The sequence below is a fragment of the Protomyctophum parallelum genome (genome assembly GCF_964188405.1).
Source record: "Protomyctophum parallelum genome assembly, chromosome: 5".
Classification (NCBI taxonomy): Eukaryota; Metazoa; Chordata; class Actinopteri; order Myctophiformes; family Myctophidae; genus Protomyctophum; species Protomyctophum parallelum.
In genome coordinates, this window is record NC_139702.1 from 49,711,814 (window position 1) to 49,728,714 (window position 16,901).

The 16,901-nt window shown below is 44.1% G+C and overlaps 1 protein-coding gene across 1 annotated transcript in view; it reads right to left on the bottom strand.

Annotated features, from left to right (window-relative positions):
* Window positions 1–7,831: 7,831 nt before the first annotated feature.
* The window catches only part of znf827 (zinc finger protein 827), a 124,720-nt gene continuing 115,650 nt past the window's right edge, over window positions 7,832–16,901 (bottom strand). Inside the window, exons 12-14 of the mRNA XM_083764281.1 lie at window positions 15,573–15,782; window positions 15,097–15,274; window positions 7,832–9,106 (exon numbers count right to left, since the gene is read on the bottom strand). Of these exons, the coding sequence (XP_083620407.1) occupies window positions 8,017–9,106; window positions 15,097–15,274; window positions 15,573–15,782 (1,478 nt within the window). The 3' untranslated portion in view covers window positions 7,832–8,016. The remainder of the gene's footprint in view (window positions 9,107–15,096; window positions 15,275–15,572; window positions 15,783–16,901) is intronic.

Below are 16,901 nucleotides of genomic sequence, written 5' to 3' on the forward strand. Positions count from 1 at the left end.
ATTTTGTGCTATTGCCATAGAGAATGCATTGGGCGTTTAAGTTAAATAACTCATAAACTACAAAACATAAAAATAAAAAAAAGTTCCAGCATGTGTCTCCACAGTAAGCTGAATAATAAAAAGTGTGAATGGAGTTTCTAGGTGAAAGTGACTTTTGACGTGCCTATAGAGCTGCCATTGAGCCCCATGTTAAATGTCTCAAATTTGAAAGCACTATATTTCTAAAACTATGAAACATTTCAAAGATTCCTTTTCAGGCAAACATGTCCACCGTAAGATGAACCTAAGTAGGCTAGAATGGGGTTGCTAGGTGTAAGTATGTAGGACTAGTAGCATTCCAAATTTTGTGCTATTGCCATAGAGAATGCATTGGGCGTTTAAGTTAAATAACTCATAAACTACAAAACATAAAAATAAAAAAAAGTTCCAGCATGTGTCTCCACAGTAAGCTGAATAATAAAAAGTGTGAATGGAGTTTCTAGGTGAAAGTGACTTTTGACGTGCCTATAGAGCTGCCATTGAGCCCCATGTTAAATGTCTCAAATTTGAAAGCACTATATTTCTAAAACTATGAAACTATGAAACTATGAAAAAAAAAAAAGATGGGCCCATGGTTTTTTTAATAAAAAAAAAGAAATTCCCTCGTTTTTCATCATATTTGACCATGGGCTATAGCCCATATCGTACGGCATACGCACGCCGTTTTTCATCATTTTTGAGGATTTGAAAAAAATGAAAAAATGAAAAAACCGATGGGTTATAGCCATAGACTGTAAAAAATATGGACAAAGCGTTCCCCGGGTCTAACATGAACGTAAAATGAAGCCTGAAATCCCTTGCATTCTAATGCACTGTAAATCGCCATCTTTCTAGATCCGTTTTGGACCAGCTGGCCATTGGCTGGCTCCGTTTGGGTCCAGCTGGCCATTGGCTGCCCAGACAACGAGGCGGGACTTCCCCCCTTCTTCTCCGTTGGTTTTTATTTTGACTCGAGTGGGAGGAGAAGACTCTTGAGTGGGAGGGGAATCCCGATCATAGACGGTAACGGTAGCCACGCCCCTCAGAACATACGCGACTTTATGGTCATTATTTTAATTAATGGGACCATAATTTTCCAAAAAGAATATTATGACATTAGAAATGAGACTTTAAACTAGTGACTGGAAGAAGAAAGTATTCATGACCATGTTTATTAAGGTAATACAGTCTAGGTGAAGTTGGGCCAAAATACATGGTCCTCTATGGAGCTATGGGGCTTTTTGGGTCCAGTCCAGCGCCACAACAGGCCATTATATGAACTACCGATTTCAAATGAGGCTTCACGAAATATCTGACTGACTGCCCCCCTGGTTATAGCCCATCGTTTTTTGAATTTTTGATTATTTTTTTTTATCCTCGTTTTTCATCATTTTGGACCATGGGCTATAGCCCATATCGTACGGCATACTATAGCACGCCGTTTTTCATCATTTTTGAGGATTTGATTATTTTTTTTTACGATGGGTTATAGCCCATCGTTTTTTGAAATTTTGAATTTCTTTTTTATCCTCGTTTTTTTTTCTTTTATTTCAGGCAAACATGTCCACCGTAAGATGAACCTAAGTAGGCTATAATGGGGTTGGTAGGTTTAAGTACATCACTGAGGATACGTCCCAGGTGCATCAATGCGATGTTTTTTGTTATAGTTCTTCTATTTATAGTGACTCATAGGAATGGTTATTATGTGACAACCAGGTATAGTCTGGTGACCACCGGAGAGACGGGTGACAGCCGGAATGTAGACGGCAACCGGGTGAGCAGTATGGGTTAGCGCCCCAGCCTGTGTCCTCCGTGAGGAGGAAGCCCAACAACCCTCGGTGAGGCCTTTAGGAGGGCCATGCAAGCAGCAAGCGGAACCGCAGTACCATGACCCTGCGGAACCATTGCCCACCACTCCTGAATGAACTGTCTGGTGCTGGGACTCTGGTGCAACGCACAGGTCCTCGCTCTGGTGAGAGCAGGAGTGGACCTGGTGAGACGTAGGAGGGGCCCGGACAGGAGACAACCCACAGAGCCTAGTCCCTCCATGTGCCAGAAGTGTACCTCCAAGCCCTGGCAGAGTAGTTCTGAAGTAGTTCCAACGGATTGTGTGCCCCTGGTTTTTCCCTAGTGGGACTGATTGAGGGTAGCTACTGGGACGTAAGTCGGGACTTGATCACTCCCGGCTGGGTCGCCTGAGTGAGGGGTATGATGTTGCGAGACCCGAAACCCCATTGACCTCAGGATACATCACTGAGGATACGTCCCAGGTGCATCCATGCAATGTTCTTTTTTGTCATAAGTATGTAGGACTAGTAGCATGCCAAAGTTTGTGCTATTGCCATAGAGAATGCATTGGGCGTTTTAGTTAAAACACTCAGAAACTACAAAACATTTCAAATAAAAGTAAAACGTTCCAGCATGTGTCTCCACAGTAAGCTGAATAATAAAAAGTGTGAATGGAGTTTCTAGGTGAAAGTGATTTTTTGACGTGCCAAAATCTGCCATTGAGCCCCATGTTAAAAGTCTCAAATTTGAAAGCACTATATTTCTAAAACTATGACACCTTTGAAAGATTCCTTTTCAGGCAAACATGTCCACCGTAAGATGAACCTAAGTAGGCTAGAATGGGGTTGGTTGATTTTAAGTATGTAGGACTAGTAGCATGCCAAGGTTTGTGCTATTGCCATAGAGAATGCATTGGGCGTTTACGTTAAATAACTCAGAAACTACAAAACATTTCAAAGTAAAACGTTCCAGCATGTGTCTCCACAGTAAGCTGAATAATAAAAAGTGTGAATGGAGTTTCTAGGTGAAAGTGATTTTTTGACGTGCCAAAATCTGCCATTGAGCCCCATGTTAAAAGTCTCAAATTTGAAAGCACTATATTTCTAAAACTATGACACCTTTCAAAGATTCCTTTTCAGGCAAACATGTCCACCGTAAGATGAACCTAAGTAGGCTAGAATGGGGTTGGTAGGTTTAAGTATGTACATGTAGGACTAGTAGCATGCCAAAGTTTGTGCTATTGCCATGGAGAATGCATTGGGCGTTTAAGTTAAATAACTCAGAAACTACAAAACATTTAAAAGTTAAACGTTACTTCCAGCATGTGTCTCCACAGTAAGCTGAATAATAAAAAGTGTGAATGGAGTTTCTAGGTGAAAGTGACTTTTTGAACCCCATTATACATTTCTCAAATTTGAAAGCACTACAGTATGTTATTATAGGCAGAACTTTTCAAATATTTTCAGAATTGCGCAGCAATACATGTCAGATTGAGTGTGTAGATCTTCAATCAAATCTACATTTTCAAATTGATTAGAATTGCTCATATATCTTTGATAAAATATGTGTCAAAATTGATGGTCTGAACTGTGTTCACTGTGTGGAATGAGTAGTAGTAAAAGTATAATATACCATCTGAAATATGGATAATAAAGGAACAGAGACAACTCATGTAATATCTTGATGTAAGCTTTACTTTCAAATCCTGTTACATTTAGAACTGGCAATTTGAACATAAAATAATGCCAAAGAAAAAACAAAAAAACAAATACAAAAACCAAAAAAGTACAAATTATCTATTTACCAGTTATCATCACAAACAACCCTGTACAGCCCTAACAACGGAGTAATAAAAAAGCTTTGTACAGCACATACCAATGTTTTTTTAACAGAGTGCCAAAAGAAACAAAAATAAACAAAAAAAGATAGTTGAGCCTTTATCTAATCATAAAATACCAGCCAAACTTAAAGCTAATTGATTGTAGACTGTGCAGTGTGATGCTAACAACTAAATGCAACCAAGGAAATTAGCTCAAACAATTAAGCGCTAAGAACTAGAGAGGGAGAGGGAGGAGAGAGAGCAATAGGGGACGATGTCATGCATACTCTGAAGTGCTGAAAAGGTAGTCGCGCTTTATCATTCAAAGTTTTTCTTCTTTCGTTTGAAATAAAGTCAAATCACTGTGCCGTTTACATTTAGGCAACAAACCCATAGAAATAAGTGCTTAGAAATACTGTTGCTGGACAGAGCCCTGTTGCCCTTTTTTCCATTGAACTTGAAATTGAGGCATGGGAGAAGAGGATCAAGGAAGTGCAGTCATTCTTGATTACGTAACCGTTATGCAGTATTAAAAAGGCAAACAGTTGAAAAGGTGTCAAAAGAGACAAATTCTTGATCTTTTTAAATATTTTCTTTTGGACCCTGATAATTAGTCTGACTCATTCTCAGAAGTCTCAGGTGGTTTCTATCCACCAAGTGGCACTAGAGTATTAGAGATAACGCAGATAGTACAAGGACCTCGACTGAGGCATCGATGGACACTGACAAAGTAAAGGAACTTAACACAAGAACCAAACCACCCCAAGCAATAACTTGAGAGAAGGCCATGACGGATTCGATCCTAATATCACGTCCTGTAGTTTTAAAATTGCATTTTGGTCTTGGAAATGACACGTTCTCTGTCCAATCCACATTTTTTTCCATTGATTTAATTAGAAAAATAAAAACATTAACAACAAATAAACAAACGACTATATACTTAAAGTAGACCAAAAGAAAAAAGGTAAGAAGCATAAAAACAATCCCTTTACAAATAAGAAACCATTTTGGCTTGAAGACCACTTAGGAACATGAGCGCTTTCAATTATGGGTAAAGCTTTTTTCCTAAATAAAATGCTTGTACTATGCTGCTATCTCACTATCTCACAAACATACTTGTTTTTTTTGAGCAATTTTATTTTTTCCAGAATTGTATGGATAAATACATATTCTTATAATCAAAAAGTGCAGCACTGTGCAAAATTGGCGAGAACAATTTAGCCTGGGACCTTTGGCTCCCAGGGAGAGCATGACCTCCACTGTCTAATTCAAGCAATTTGTATTCATTTGCCTTCTCCAATTTCACAGAGGCAGATACCCTCAACACACTCGCCTCCCTTCATCAACCAAAAGCAGACACATGAAATCACACCATGGGACTTGATTGAGACATATTGTAGCAAACCTTTCTTCTTTTTTTTTTTTTTTTTTCTTTTTAAAGCCGCTGTCTTGATTTGAATGACGGCTCAGATAGCTCATATGTTTGCACTTTCCTAAAATAAAAAATAAAATAAAATTACAGGAGGGTCTAAGTGCTTTTGGCTTGACATTGTAACCAAGTTAAGTGCAATTAAAAACTCAAAATGATGGAGGGGGTGGAGTTGGGTGGGGCAGAAAGCAGTACCGTGTCTGCCGGTCTAAATAGAAGCCGCTCCATCACAATTTCCTGTACAAGTGAATGGCTCGCTTCTTCATTGCACCTCAGCATGTCTCAAAATGGATTCTTAATGAATGTTAGTAGAAAACACTATGATGTAAAAGGCTCAGTAAAAAAATAAAATAAAACCAAACAGACCAATAATAAAAGACATAGAAGGCCACCAAACACGCCACTTTTCTCTCTATATACCGGCACAGAAACCACCTCCCTTGCTACGCTCGTTTCTGTATCACTTTCTCATGTACATGAAACAAACAAAAAGAAAAACAAAAATACATTCATTCAAGTCATTTTGGAACAGTTCTTTTTTTTTATACACAAAATTACAAAAAGCTCCAAAAAGCACCATTGAATCGGCCTGTGGTGACCGCTAGCGATGGGCAGCTAGATACCTAGCTTGCCCAGAGACGGTCACCTCCACAAAACAGTTATCTCATATATCTCATCTAAATATACTGTAGGTGTGCAATACATAATTCTGCATATGATGCTAGCCTGATAGTCAGCCTGGTCTCAGAAATCATGATTGAGTCATTCTGGCTTGTAGGGTCTGGGGAAGAGAATTTCCTCACTGAGTAGCAGTTCATCTTGTTGGGTTTGTGACTCAACTCCTTAAATGAAGGCATGATTGTGACTGGAATTAAATTTCATTGTTTAAAATGGCAAATTAAAACAACGGCAGATTGGTTGACGGAATTTTGGATTAAAAGGTGGGGAAGCGGTGGCCGGGAGAGTACCTATTAACCTGATCCCTATGTTCCCTAAAACTAACACCAACCCCAAGCTTAACCCTAACTGAGGGAGCATAGGCCTGAATACCTGGGGTCAGCGTCATTATAACGACGGCTCATTGTTTCCGACGGCGCATTGGTCCGACTCGCCCCATTACTAACCCTGTCCCTAAACCCATTACTAACCCTGTCCCTAACCCCATTACTAACCCTGTCCCTAACCCCATTACTAACCCTGTCCCTAACCCCATTACTAACCCTGTCCCTAACCCCATTACTAACCCTGTCCCTAACCCCATTACTAACCCTGTCCCTAACCGTCCTTTGACAGAGTTTTCAATAGCAAAAATCAACCTTGAACTAATTATTAGTAATAAAAAACATGCCTATGCAATTAGGCCACATTATACAGTATCTGGCTATCTGCCTATTGAGCGTCGCAGTCCCTCCCCCTTTCAGAACGACGAGTGGCCCAGGAAATGAAATGCAATGCATTTCTCCCATAGGATTTTCTTTAAGTATTTATTTAAAGACGGTTACGCCGCAGACAAAGCCAACTCGGATCGTGACAAATCATGACAATGAACACAATATTTTGGGCCGATCAAATCATTAGAAAGAAGAAAATAAAGGCAGGAGACAACACTATTTGTTTTGTTTTTCTTCTTATAAATTATTTGATCTGCCCAAAACATTGTGTTCATTGTCATGATTTGTCACGATCCGAGTTGGCTTTGTCCGCGGCGTAACCGTCTTTAAATAAATACTTGAAGAAAATCCTATGGGAGAATTGCATTGCATTTCATTTCCTGGGCCACTCGTTCTGAAAGGGGGAGGGACTGCGACGCTCTATATTAGCATTACAGTAGCTTACATATTTTGGCAAGATTATTGAACATTTCAGATGGTGGCAGCCTAGCTACAATTAGCTAAACAATGTACAGATTTTGGCCTTAACCAACAGGCGGATTGTTCACTGTTTTAGCACCAACTAAAAGATGCAATACGTACACAGTAAAATCCTGACTCAGAGTGCACATTTTCTACAATCTCAGGTTAAATTTACACTGAGGATTTCACAGTGTAAGAGAGAGACGAGCAGAGTGTAGAGAGAAATAAGACAGCTGAGCTGACATTTGTGAGACACAGAAGTGACTTCAGGCTGCACCTTATGAACATGTATCACCATTATTACAAAACCCAACAGAAACCAAAGCAGTGGGAAGGGGAGGGTAAAGAAGGATAAAAAACTATGTACAAGATTGATAAATAATTAAGTGCGTGGTTTGAGGCGTTGCTTTGGAAACGAGCCTTTTTTTTCTCCTTTTTTTTTTTCTTTTTTGTTGAAAAAAAAACATTCCGTTTTGTTGGTTCTGTCCACGGCACATTCGCTAATACTTCTGGAGATTATGTCCGATTGGCCTCGTCATGACGTCAAAGCTAGCTGAAACACAGAAATAGGCATGCTATCTTGATGCATAATAGCAATAGACGAAAATGCACTAAAATGTAGCACTTGCAAGTTTTGTTTCTTCTTTATCGAGTTTTATCTTGAAACAACTGAAGACAAAAATATATATATATATGTATATATAAAAAACGAGAACTGAAGATACGTTATTTTCCTCAGATAATGCAATTGGGTCCAGGTCATTCAGAAGTTCAACAAAAGAGATCATATGACAGACAGAGAGAGGGAGAGAGAGAGAGTAGTAGTAGTAGTAATAATTCAATTGATAGAACCGATAAGAAAAGCAGCTTTTTGATATAAATGCATTTCTTTTAAGCACATACAGCCTTTTTCTCTAATAAATGTTCTTTTTATTTATTTTTTTCAATAGGTTTTGAGTCTGTCTGGTCCAGCTTATTGTGCTGGTCTGATTGGAAAAAGGTTCCTGCTCCCAGTGCTCCCAGTGCAGTGGCTCCAGCGGCATTCACACCACTGTCTACCGAGAGCTGTGGGAAAAGGGAAGGAGGATCAACAAGATGGCGGGGTGAGGTCAAACGGTCTTGGCTCTCCTCTCCATCAGTCCCAGGTAGGCCAGGAAGGAGTGTTTCTGGGCGGAGGGAGGACAGCGAGAAGGGGACGAGGAGGTAGAGGAGGAGAGGCGGAGAGGAGAGGCGGCGGAGGAGGGCTGTGATCTGGGGAGGAGTGGCGAGTCGGGGTGCGGCGCCCATTGGAATGTGAGGCGGCTGTTTTGGGCGAACAGGGTGGTGAGGGGGATCAGGTGGGCCCGCTCGCAGTTCCTGTACTGCTCCAAGACGTGGCGGGAGGAGGAGGAGTAAGAGGAGGAAGGGGGGAAGAAGAGGGAGGAGGGGCTCCTCTGCACTCTGCCGGCGTCGCTGCCGTTGCCGGTCGGAGGACGGCGCTGAGCGGCATGGGGCTGGGCCCTGCGCAGTGTGAGTGACATGGCCACGGACTGCAGAGCCTGGGAGGCTGTGAGGCCCATGAGGGGGCTGCTGCCCCCACTGCCCCCGCTGCTCCCCCCACCCAGGAGGAAGGGCTCACGGCTCCTCGAGGACAACCTCCCGGCTGACGCATCCTCCAGCATGAGCATCTCCTCCTCTCCGAGCTCTTCCTCCTCCTCCTCCTCCTCCTCCTCCTCCTCCTCTTCCTCTTCGTCTCCTCTTGCACCTCCCCCGCTGCCTGCGCCGCCTCCTCCTCCGCCTCCGCCCACCCTGGCGCTCTGGTGTTTCTTGAGGTGGCGGCTGTAGACGAAGGGGTGTGTGGTGGTGAAGGGGCACTCTTGGCAGCCAAAGGTCTGGCGCGGCGCGTGCTTCAGCTTCTTGTGCAGGTTGAGGTTGTCCTTGCGCTTGCAGCTGTAGGAGCAGCGGTCACAGTGGAAGGGCCGCTCGCCCGTGTGCACGCGCACGTGCTCGATCAGCTTGTTGGCCGTCTTGGACAGGTAGCCGCACTGCTCGCACTTGTAGTGGTTGCCCAGGCGGTGGCCGCGCACGTGCTCCTCCAGCGAGGCCTGGTCGGGCCACAGTGCCTGGCAGATGCGGCATCGGTACTCCAGCTTGCAGTGCGTCTTCAGGTGGCACTCCATGGCCGCCGGCCGATTGGTGGAGTAGACGCAGAATGGGCACCTAGAGTATATGGAAGAAAAAAAACAGGAAGGGGGAGGAGTGAGCAGGGGAAGGTGGGATTTAAGGTGGAGAGATGAATGGGGGAACAGGGGTGAAGGTACGACACACAACAGCAAAGGACAGTTGAAATAGGAGAAGCTAGTACGAATCATAATACACACACCAGTTCAGATTGAAAAACACAGGGATGAAGAGGAGGGGGTGAAAGGATAAAGTGCACGTGACGAGTACAAAACATCCATATTTAGGGCTTACGTGTGTGTGTTCATGGTAGTATGTGTGGTAGTTTTAGAAGTATGTTTGTGAGTCTTGTGACAGAGGCAAGGTGAGAGGTACTGAGGTTGTGTGTGTGGTGTGTGCGCCAACAGGCTTGAGAAAGGAGGATGGGAGCAAGTCAGACATGAAAGGAAATGAAGAAATGGAGTGGCACTTACATTTAAATAGCACCTTTCATCTGCTCTGGGCCCCAAAGTGCTTCACAAACCCTGCAGAACAGAATCACCTCAGAAAACCTCGAACGTTCAAGGCCCTTTCCTCCCTGCGTACGTCCAACACACTCCTACGTATATGGATACACTTCACATCGCTACAAGAGTTTCAAACCAATCTACAAAATGCCCCTTGAACCCGGACTGAGAGGGCAGAAAATGTATATGCCTATTTGTGTGAATGTTCAACCCCCCCAAGCTGACACTGCATACAGCTCCATTAAAGCTCATTACACTTGTTTGGCTGCCCTCTGACTGCCTTTGGTAGATCAGTTTAGTTTACATACATCATAAGGGCTTTGTGCAGGGTTAGCCCAAAGTGAAATCTGTGGAAAATATCCATTAGGACACCAAAGTTAATGTGCATTTGCTGCCAACCTGTGTAAACATGGGGAACACACGTAAAGCTACTTCTGAGCATTTTTCTCCCTTCCTTGAATGAAAATGTAAATGTAATATATATTAGACAGTTAAAGTTAGATCATTATAATTATAGTTTGTATTGATCCTTTTAGTCTAAGTGTTTCTTTAACGCTTCAAAATATGTGCACAATAATGTTACATTCATTAGCCCCTACTCTAGCATTGCACCTTAACCCATTCTGAACGGGCACCCGTTTTGGTGTTGGCATCATGTTATGCTTTAGCTATTGAAAAATAGCAGATCTACAAGCTCATATCGCGCCACCGAGTGGCGCGATACGAGCTTGTAGGTCTGCTATTTTTGAAAAAAATCGAAGAACGACTGACATTTCTAGAATCTGATCTCAGGTCAGAATGGGTTCATCAGACCAGTGTGTGTCCGGCGGAAACCTCGTATGAATCTGATCTCAGGTCAGAATGGGTTAAGTACACACTGATTCCATACTGGACTCACATATGATTACAGCTCAATAGTAACGGTTTACAACTTTGCTGGGTTACCTGTGACAAAGCCCCTGACAATCTAAACAGAAAACGAGATGCGGAGAACGCAGAACTTTGTTCATGGCAAGATGAGGCGGCAGTCATAATGATAAATCAATGGTTCTGCAGCATGCACAGACTGGTATGAGAATAACTGAGGGGGGGAGCACAAAAAATGACTACTGTGTTACTTGAAATGAACTTTTGGGGAGGAGGAAAAAAAAATTGATAAAAGGGTCTACAATTGTGTTTACAACTCTTCCCCGGTGTGTGTACTACAGACACTAAAGCCTGTATTCATGTGAGTGCAAGTTCTCGGAGCCGGAGACGTTTCTCTACCAGTAAAACAACTCGACAGATCTCCAACATGTGTTTGCCTACGGTCCATTTATGTGACTTTATGTGTCACTCGCTTATTGTGTGGCGTGAGTCTGACGGTACAGTATGTGCTGGCATCGCTCTACAGCTAACAGACGGCCTTACATGTTTCCATAACATGCACTGGGAACAGGACACACATACTGTATATATACATGTGACAGTACAGCGGAGGCTCCTACACGAGTATGGGGGAGCGGGAAGATGGGTGGAGGGAGAGGCGTGAGAGCGAGGCTAGCGCAGTAGTGGGTCCTAATAAGGGCAGTGTTTGGGAGGAACAAGGCTAGGATACCTACCAAGCTAAGGTGACATAACCTAGCTACATCAGAGGGTGCGTGCATATATTTGCATGTTGAGGACCTCTTAAAAGTCTAGGGTTGGAAGCAAACTGGGATGTGAGCGAGGTGAAAGACGTGCATATTGTAATGCCTCTGATCCAGGGGTCAGTGTCTCCCCTAGGTCACTGAGCATGCTGTGCGTTTGACATGTGAGGGGGTGTCGGTGGGTGTGTGTGCGTGTGTGTGTGACTGTGCGTGTGTGTGTGACTGTGTGTGTGTGCGCGACTGTGTGTGTGTGTGTGACTGTGTGTGTGTGACTGTGTGTGTGTGTGTGTGTGTGTGTGCGCGCGTGCGTGCGTGCGTGTGTGACTGTGTGTGTGCACGACTGTGTGTGTGACTGTGTGTGTGTGTGTGTGTGTGTGTGTGTGTGACTGTGTGTGTGTGTGTGTGTGTGTGTGTGCAAGCACACTGGCTCTTTGTGACCATACATGTGGCCTGGCATGTTTGTGAATGTGGCCGAGTGTAATTAAAGTGTACTGCGTTTCAGTGGTGGTGAGTGAGATAATTCCTGTATTGTACATATGGCGTGTGTATGTATATGACAATCTGCATGATTTACACTGTAAACACTGACTTGGGAGTGCCTGGCCGACCAGTCTGTTTAAAACTCAGCCGTGAGGGTCATGGGAATGTGTGGGAATGTGTGTTTGTTTGTCTGCTAGGGCGGGGTGTGCCAAGAGATCAGTTGTCATCCCAACAACTGTTTGGATATTATCCGCATTTGAGGGACTGTAAGGTGTTTTTTCCTGAACACTGCTTTCATCATCTCATCTTTCTTTGATGTTAACTATGAGAATATAACTGAACCAGAGGAGGGCCATCTCTACCATATTCTGTCTCCTCTCCCCTCCGACTCTAAAACGGCCATCGTAGACACCTCCTTTTGATGTGAAATGTATTCAAAAGCACCTTGGGGGTTTCTCCTAGTCTGATTATCAGGGCTGGGGCAACACTGGGGACGGAATTGGCTTCGCAACGGTACGCTGCCACTATAATCAATGGTACCAGGCTGCGGTGCGCAGGTTGTGTGTAAGCTCTGCACGTGAATCTTTTTTTGTTTTGTTCTTTTCTTTTTAAACACCAGTGCTCTATTTCTCTGCGTGTCCATGGGGGTTACGCAGCCCTGGCGTGCCAGGGTGGGTCTATATGGGCTGGATCCAGGCTCGGCGTTTCCCCTCAAGAGTTCTCATTTAATCTCTTTGTTCTGTTTTTTTTATATCACTGTTATCGTGACTTTGCTGTATCATTGTTCAAATAACCCCAACTAAAGATGATTAATTGTCCACGGTTGCCAACATTTAACCATGTTGTACTGCAGTACTATTATGAATCCCTAAACAGGCCTCATTACATGAACCAGATCACAGGTCTCCACAGGACTTTATGATATGGTGTCCATGCCTGGCTTGCATTTGATATTCCTATTCAGTGGTGGAAAGTACATTTACTTAAGTACCGTACTTATACTGTTAAGTACTGTACCAATTTTGAGGTACTTTTACTTTACTGGAGTATTTCCAATTTCCAGTACTTTTACTCCACTACATATCGGACCCAAATATTGTACCTTTCCTCCACTACATTTATTTGAAAAGATTTTATATATATATATAAAAAAATTACGATGTACAAGTGTAGATCGGCTATACTTTGAAATGGGACATTCTGCACAATGAGTACTTTTAGTACTTTAAGCACATTTTTATGCCAATACTTTGCACTTTCACTCAAGTACATTTTGAAATCCGGACTTTTACTTCCGGACTTTTAACAAAGTATTTCTATATTGCAGTGCAACACTGATTCCTACAATCCAAATGTGTTTGATAGGCTTAAGGTCATAGCTCTGTGTAGACCAGTTTAAGGTCATAGCTCTGTGCAGACCAGTCTAAGGTCATAGCTCTGTGCAGACCAGTCTAAGGTCACAGCTCTGTGCAGACCAGTCTAAGGTCACAGCTCTGTGCAGACCAGTCTAAGGTCACAGCTCTGTGCAGACCAGTCTAAGGTCATAGCTCTGTGCAGACCAGTCTAAGGTCATAGCTCTGTGCAGACCAGTCTAAGGTCATAGCTCTGTGCAGACCAGTCTAAGGTCACAGCTCTGTGCAGACCAGTCTAAGGTCACAGCTCTGTGCAGACCAGTCTAAGGTCATAGCTCTGTGCAGACCAGTCTAAGGTCACAGCTCTGTGCAGACCAGTCTAAGGTCACAGCTCTGTGCAGACCAGTCTAAGGTCACAGCTCTGTGCAGACCAGTCTAAGGTCATAGCTCTGTGCAGACCAGTCTAAGGTCATAGCTCTGTGCAGACCAGTCTAAGGTCATAGCTCTGTGCAGACCAGTCTAAGGTCATAGCTCTGTGCAGACCAGTCTAAGGTCATAGCTCTGTGCAGACCAGTCTAAGGTCATAGCTCTGTGCAGACCAGTCTAAGGTCACAGCTCTGTGCAGACCAGTCTAAGGTCACAGCTCTGTGCAGACCAGTCTAAGGTCATAGCTCTGTGCAGACCAGTCTAAGGTCACAGCTCTGTGCAGACCAGTCTAAGGTCACAGCTCTGTGCAGACCAGTCTAAGGTCACAGCTCTGTGCAGACCAGTCTAAGGTCATAGCTCTGTGCAGACCAGTCTAAGGTCATAGCTCTGTGCAGACCAGTCTAAGGTCATAGCTCTGTGCAGACCAGTCTAAGGTCATAGCTCTGTGCAGACCAGTCTAAGGTCATAGCTCTGTGCAGACCAGTCTAAGGTCATAGCTCTGTGCAGACCAGTCTAAGGTCATAGCTCTGTGCAGACCAGTCTAAGGTCATAGCTCTGTGCAGACCAGTCTAAGGTCATAGCTCTGTGCAGACCAGTCTAAGGTCATAGCTCTGTGCAGACCAGTCTAAGGTCATAGCTCTGTGCAGACCAGTCTAAGGTCATAGCTCTGTGCAGACCAGTCTAAGGTCATAGCTCTGTGCAGACCAGTCTAAGGTCACAGCTCTGTGCAGACCAGTCTAAGGTCATAGGTCATAGCTCTGTGCAGACCAGTCTAAGGTCATAGCTCTGTGCAGACCAGTCTAAGGTCATAGCTCTGTGCAGACCAGTCTAAGGTCACAGCTCTGTGCAGACCAGTCTAAGGTCATAGCTCTGTGCAGACCAGTCTAAGGTCATAGGTCATAGCTCTGTGCAGACCAGTCAAGTTCTTCATCGCAACATCTCAGCAGACCATTCCTTTGTGGGCCACAAAGATTGCCATTCTGGAACAGGAAATGACCTTCTTATAAATGTTGCCACAATAATGGAAGCACACCGTTGTTTAGAATGTCATTGTAAGCTGTAGCATTAAGATTTCCATTCACTGGAACAAAGGGCACTAATTAGAAACACTAATTAGAAAGGGGTGTCCACTGACTTTTGGAGCAATCAATTGTGTGAACACCGTTCAGGCAGAAACCCTGAATAATGAACAACTTAAAAAAAACAAATTATTAGTAATTTCCAATAGGGCCACAGTTCTATCACATGCTTTGACATTTAAACTAGAACGTAGAGATGTACCTGGTCTCCATAATGTCTGACTGAGAAGCAACAAAGTATCTGCTAGGGGTGAAAGGGCAAATACAAGGCTCCTCAAAATGCACTCCACAATACATGACCCACTAGTTAACTAGCTATCACAAGGATAACATTATGACACTGACCATTTCTATTACACCTCCTTTCATGTATTTGACACAAAATACAAGTTTCTGACAATTGGCACACCCCTGTTTTCCTCCCCTACACATTACGCATGTGTATGGTGGTGAGGGGAAAGGTGTGGTGTGGTGGGGCACGGGGGGGTAGGATGAGGTGGGGAGGGGAGGGAGGACGGGCGGAATTAGGAACCTCTGTCTGTACTTGCTTTTCCTTACTTGAGCCCTCCAGACGGAACGGTGTGACACTTCTTGTGCTCCAGAAGCTGCTCGGGCGTCTTCAGGAACTTGTGGCAAACGTCGCACTCGAACATGCGGGTGATCAGGTGGATCTGTAGGTGTCGCTCGTACATGCTCCGCGTCTTGCACACAAAGTTGCAGAACACACACTCAAAGCCTGGATAGGGCGAACGGGAGAAAGAGAGGAACAGAAGATGGAATGGGAGGGTTAGTGTCACGCTAGGTTTGAAGAGAAAACTAAGACTCAACAGACACATAAAATACAACTTATTGTCCATGTGTAGAAAGTTGTAGATACAGGTAAGATGAAATATTCTCAGGGGCCTTTTGATGAAGGTTTGTGAGGTTTTATGACAGCACTTTGTAAACCTTGAGTTGTAAAATGTGCTATACAAATAAAGTGGATGGGATTGGATAGTGTGTGTCAAGTGACTACAACTCCCACAATGCCTTGCCTTTCTCTGACTTGTCCTCAGTTCCAGATCCCGAGTGGCTACCGGAGCTTGATTGGCTGCCTGCGGAGGAGGGCGGGGCCAGCAGGCTCTTGAGTTCGTCGTTGCTGTGGGTGAGGTCTCCGCCCTCAGAGCTGTTCAACGAATCACTGAGGGCAGAGAGAGAGGACGAGGTGCTCTTGGTCTCACTGAGAGGGCTCCTCGAATTCAGACCTGGAGAAGAATGAATGAATGAATGAATGAGGGCGACGTTGGAATGCGAACCCACAACATTGATGGATTTGTTTTTACATTACAGGGAGGGAATGTTTGCTGTTTAAACATGGATGACCCTCATTTCCACCTTCAACACCTGAGAGGGAAGTGCTGCAATCTGAAGGTAAGGTTATTCTCCCTGAACTGACAGGTGAAGGTGCACCTGGGAATATAAGCAAAGAATAACTATAATGTATGTCAGCAGCCTGCTTATTGACACACACACACACACACACACACACACACACACACACACACACACACACACACACACACAGCGCAAACATGCGGTGTACAGCCCAGCGCCAGTGTGCTGGCCTCTGATGAAGGCTGTACTACCAGTCCAATCAAGAGCCAGTGTGCTTTTTATTGATCCTCTCTCTCAGCCTGCAGTTCACTAGGATGTAAGGAGAGAGAGAGACAGAGAAAGGGAGCCCAGGTCATGGCCAAGGGAGCTAAGATGGCGGGAGCATCTCAGTTCAGCAGAGCTCAACAAAGGGCATTCACTCTCTCTCTAGTCTGGAAAGACGCGAGAGAGGGCTGCAAAATGGTTGACATTCCCGGCTTTAACAGCCCTTGCACACGTCCCGAGACATAAAGGAAATTATCCACACACAGAGTACATGCCCTTTTCTAAACATACAAACAGACAACATCTATTGTTTACTATGTGGTTTCAATCACTCGGAAAAGGGTACAAAAGCACAAAGGCAGGTTTCTGAATGCAGTATTGAACGGTTCTATAAGTTGTTATACCACTGCGGTATTTAACTGCTACTGAACCTAGCTCTCTTAGCATGGCCAAAGAGAAAGGAAAGAAAGGAAAAAGCTCTCAAAGTGTATGGACCTTGACCATGAAGCACATTAGTCTTCTTGATTCCAATTAAAAAGACATTCCATTAGTGTACCCCCAGCCTAGATCAGCCACTGGCATTCATCCCTTATGAATCAGAGACAGAGATATTTGGCCTTCATTTTCGGAGGTAGACACAAGCCCGATCCCACTTATAAGCCCCCTATTGAGGAGGAGAGTCGGACTCCTTGCACATTATGGTGGAGGCCAGCCTTTGTATGGTG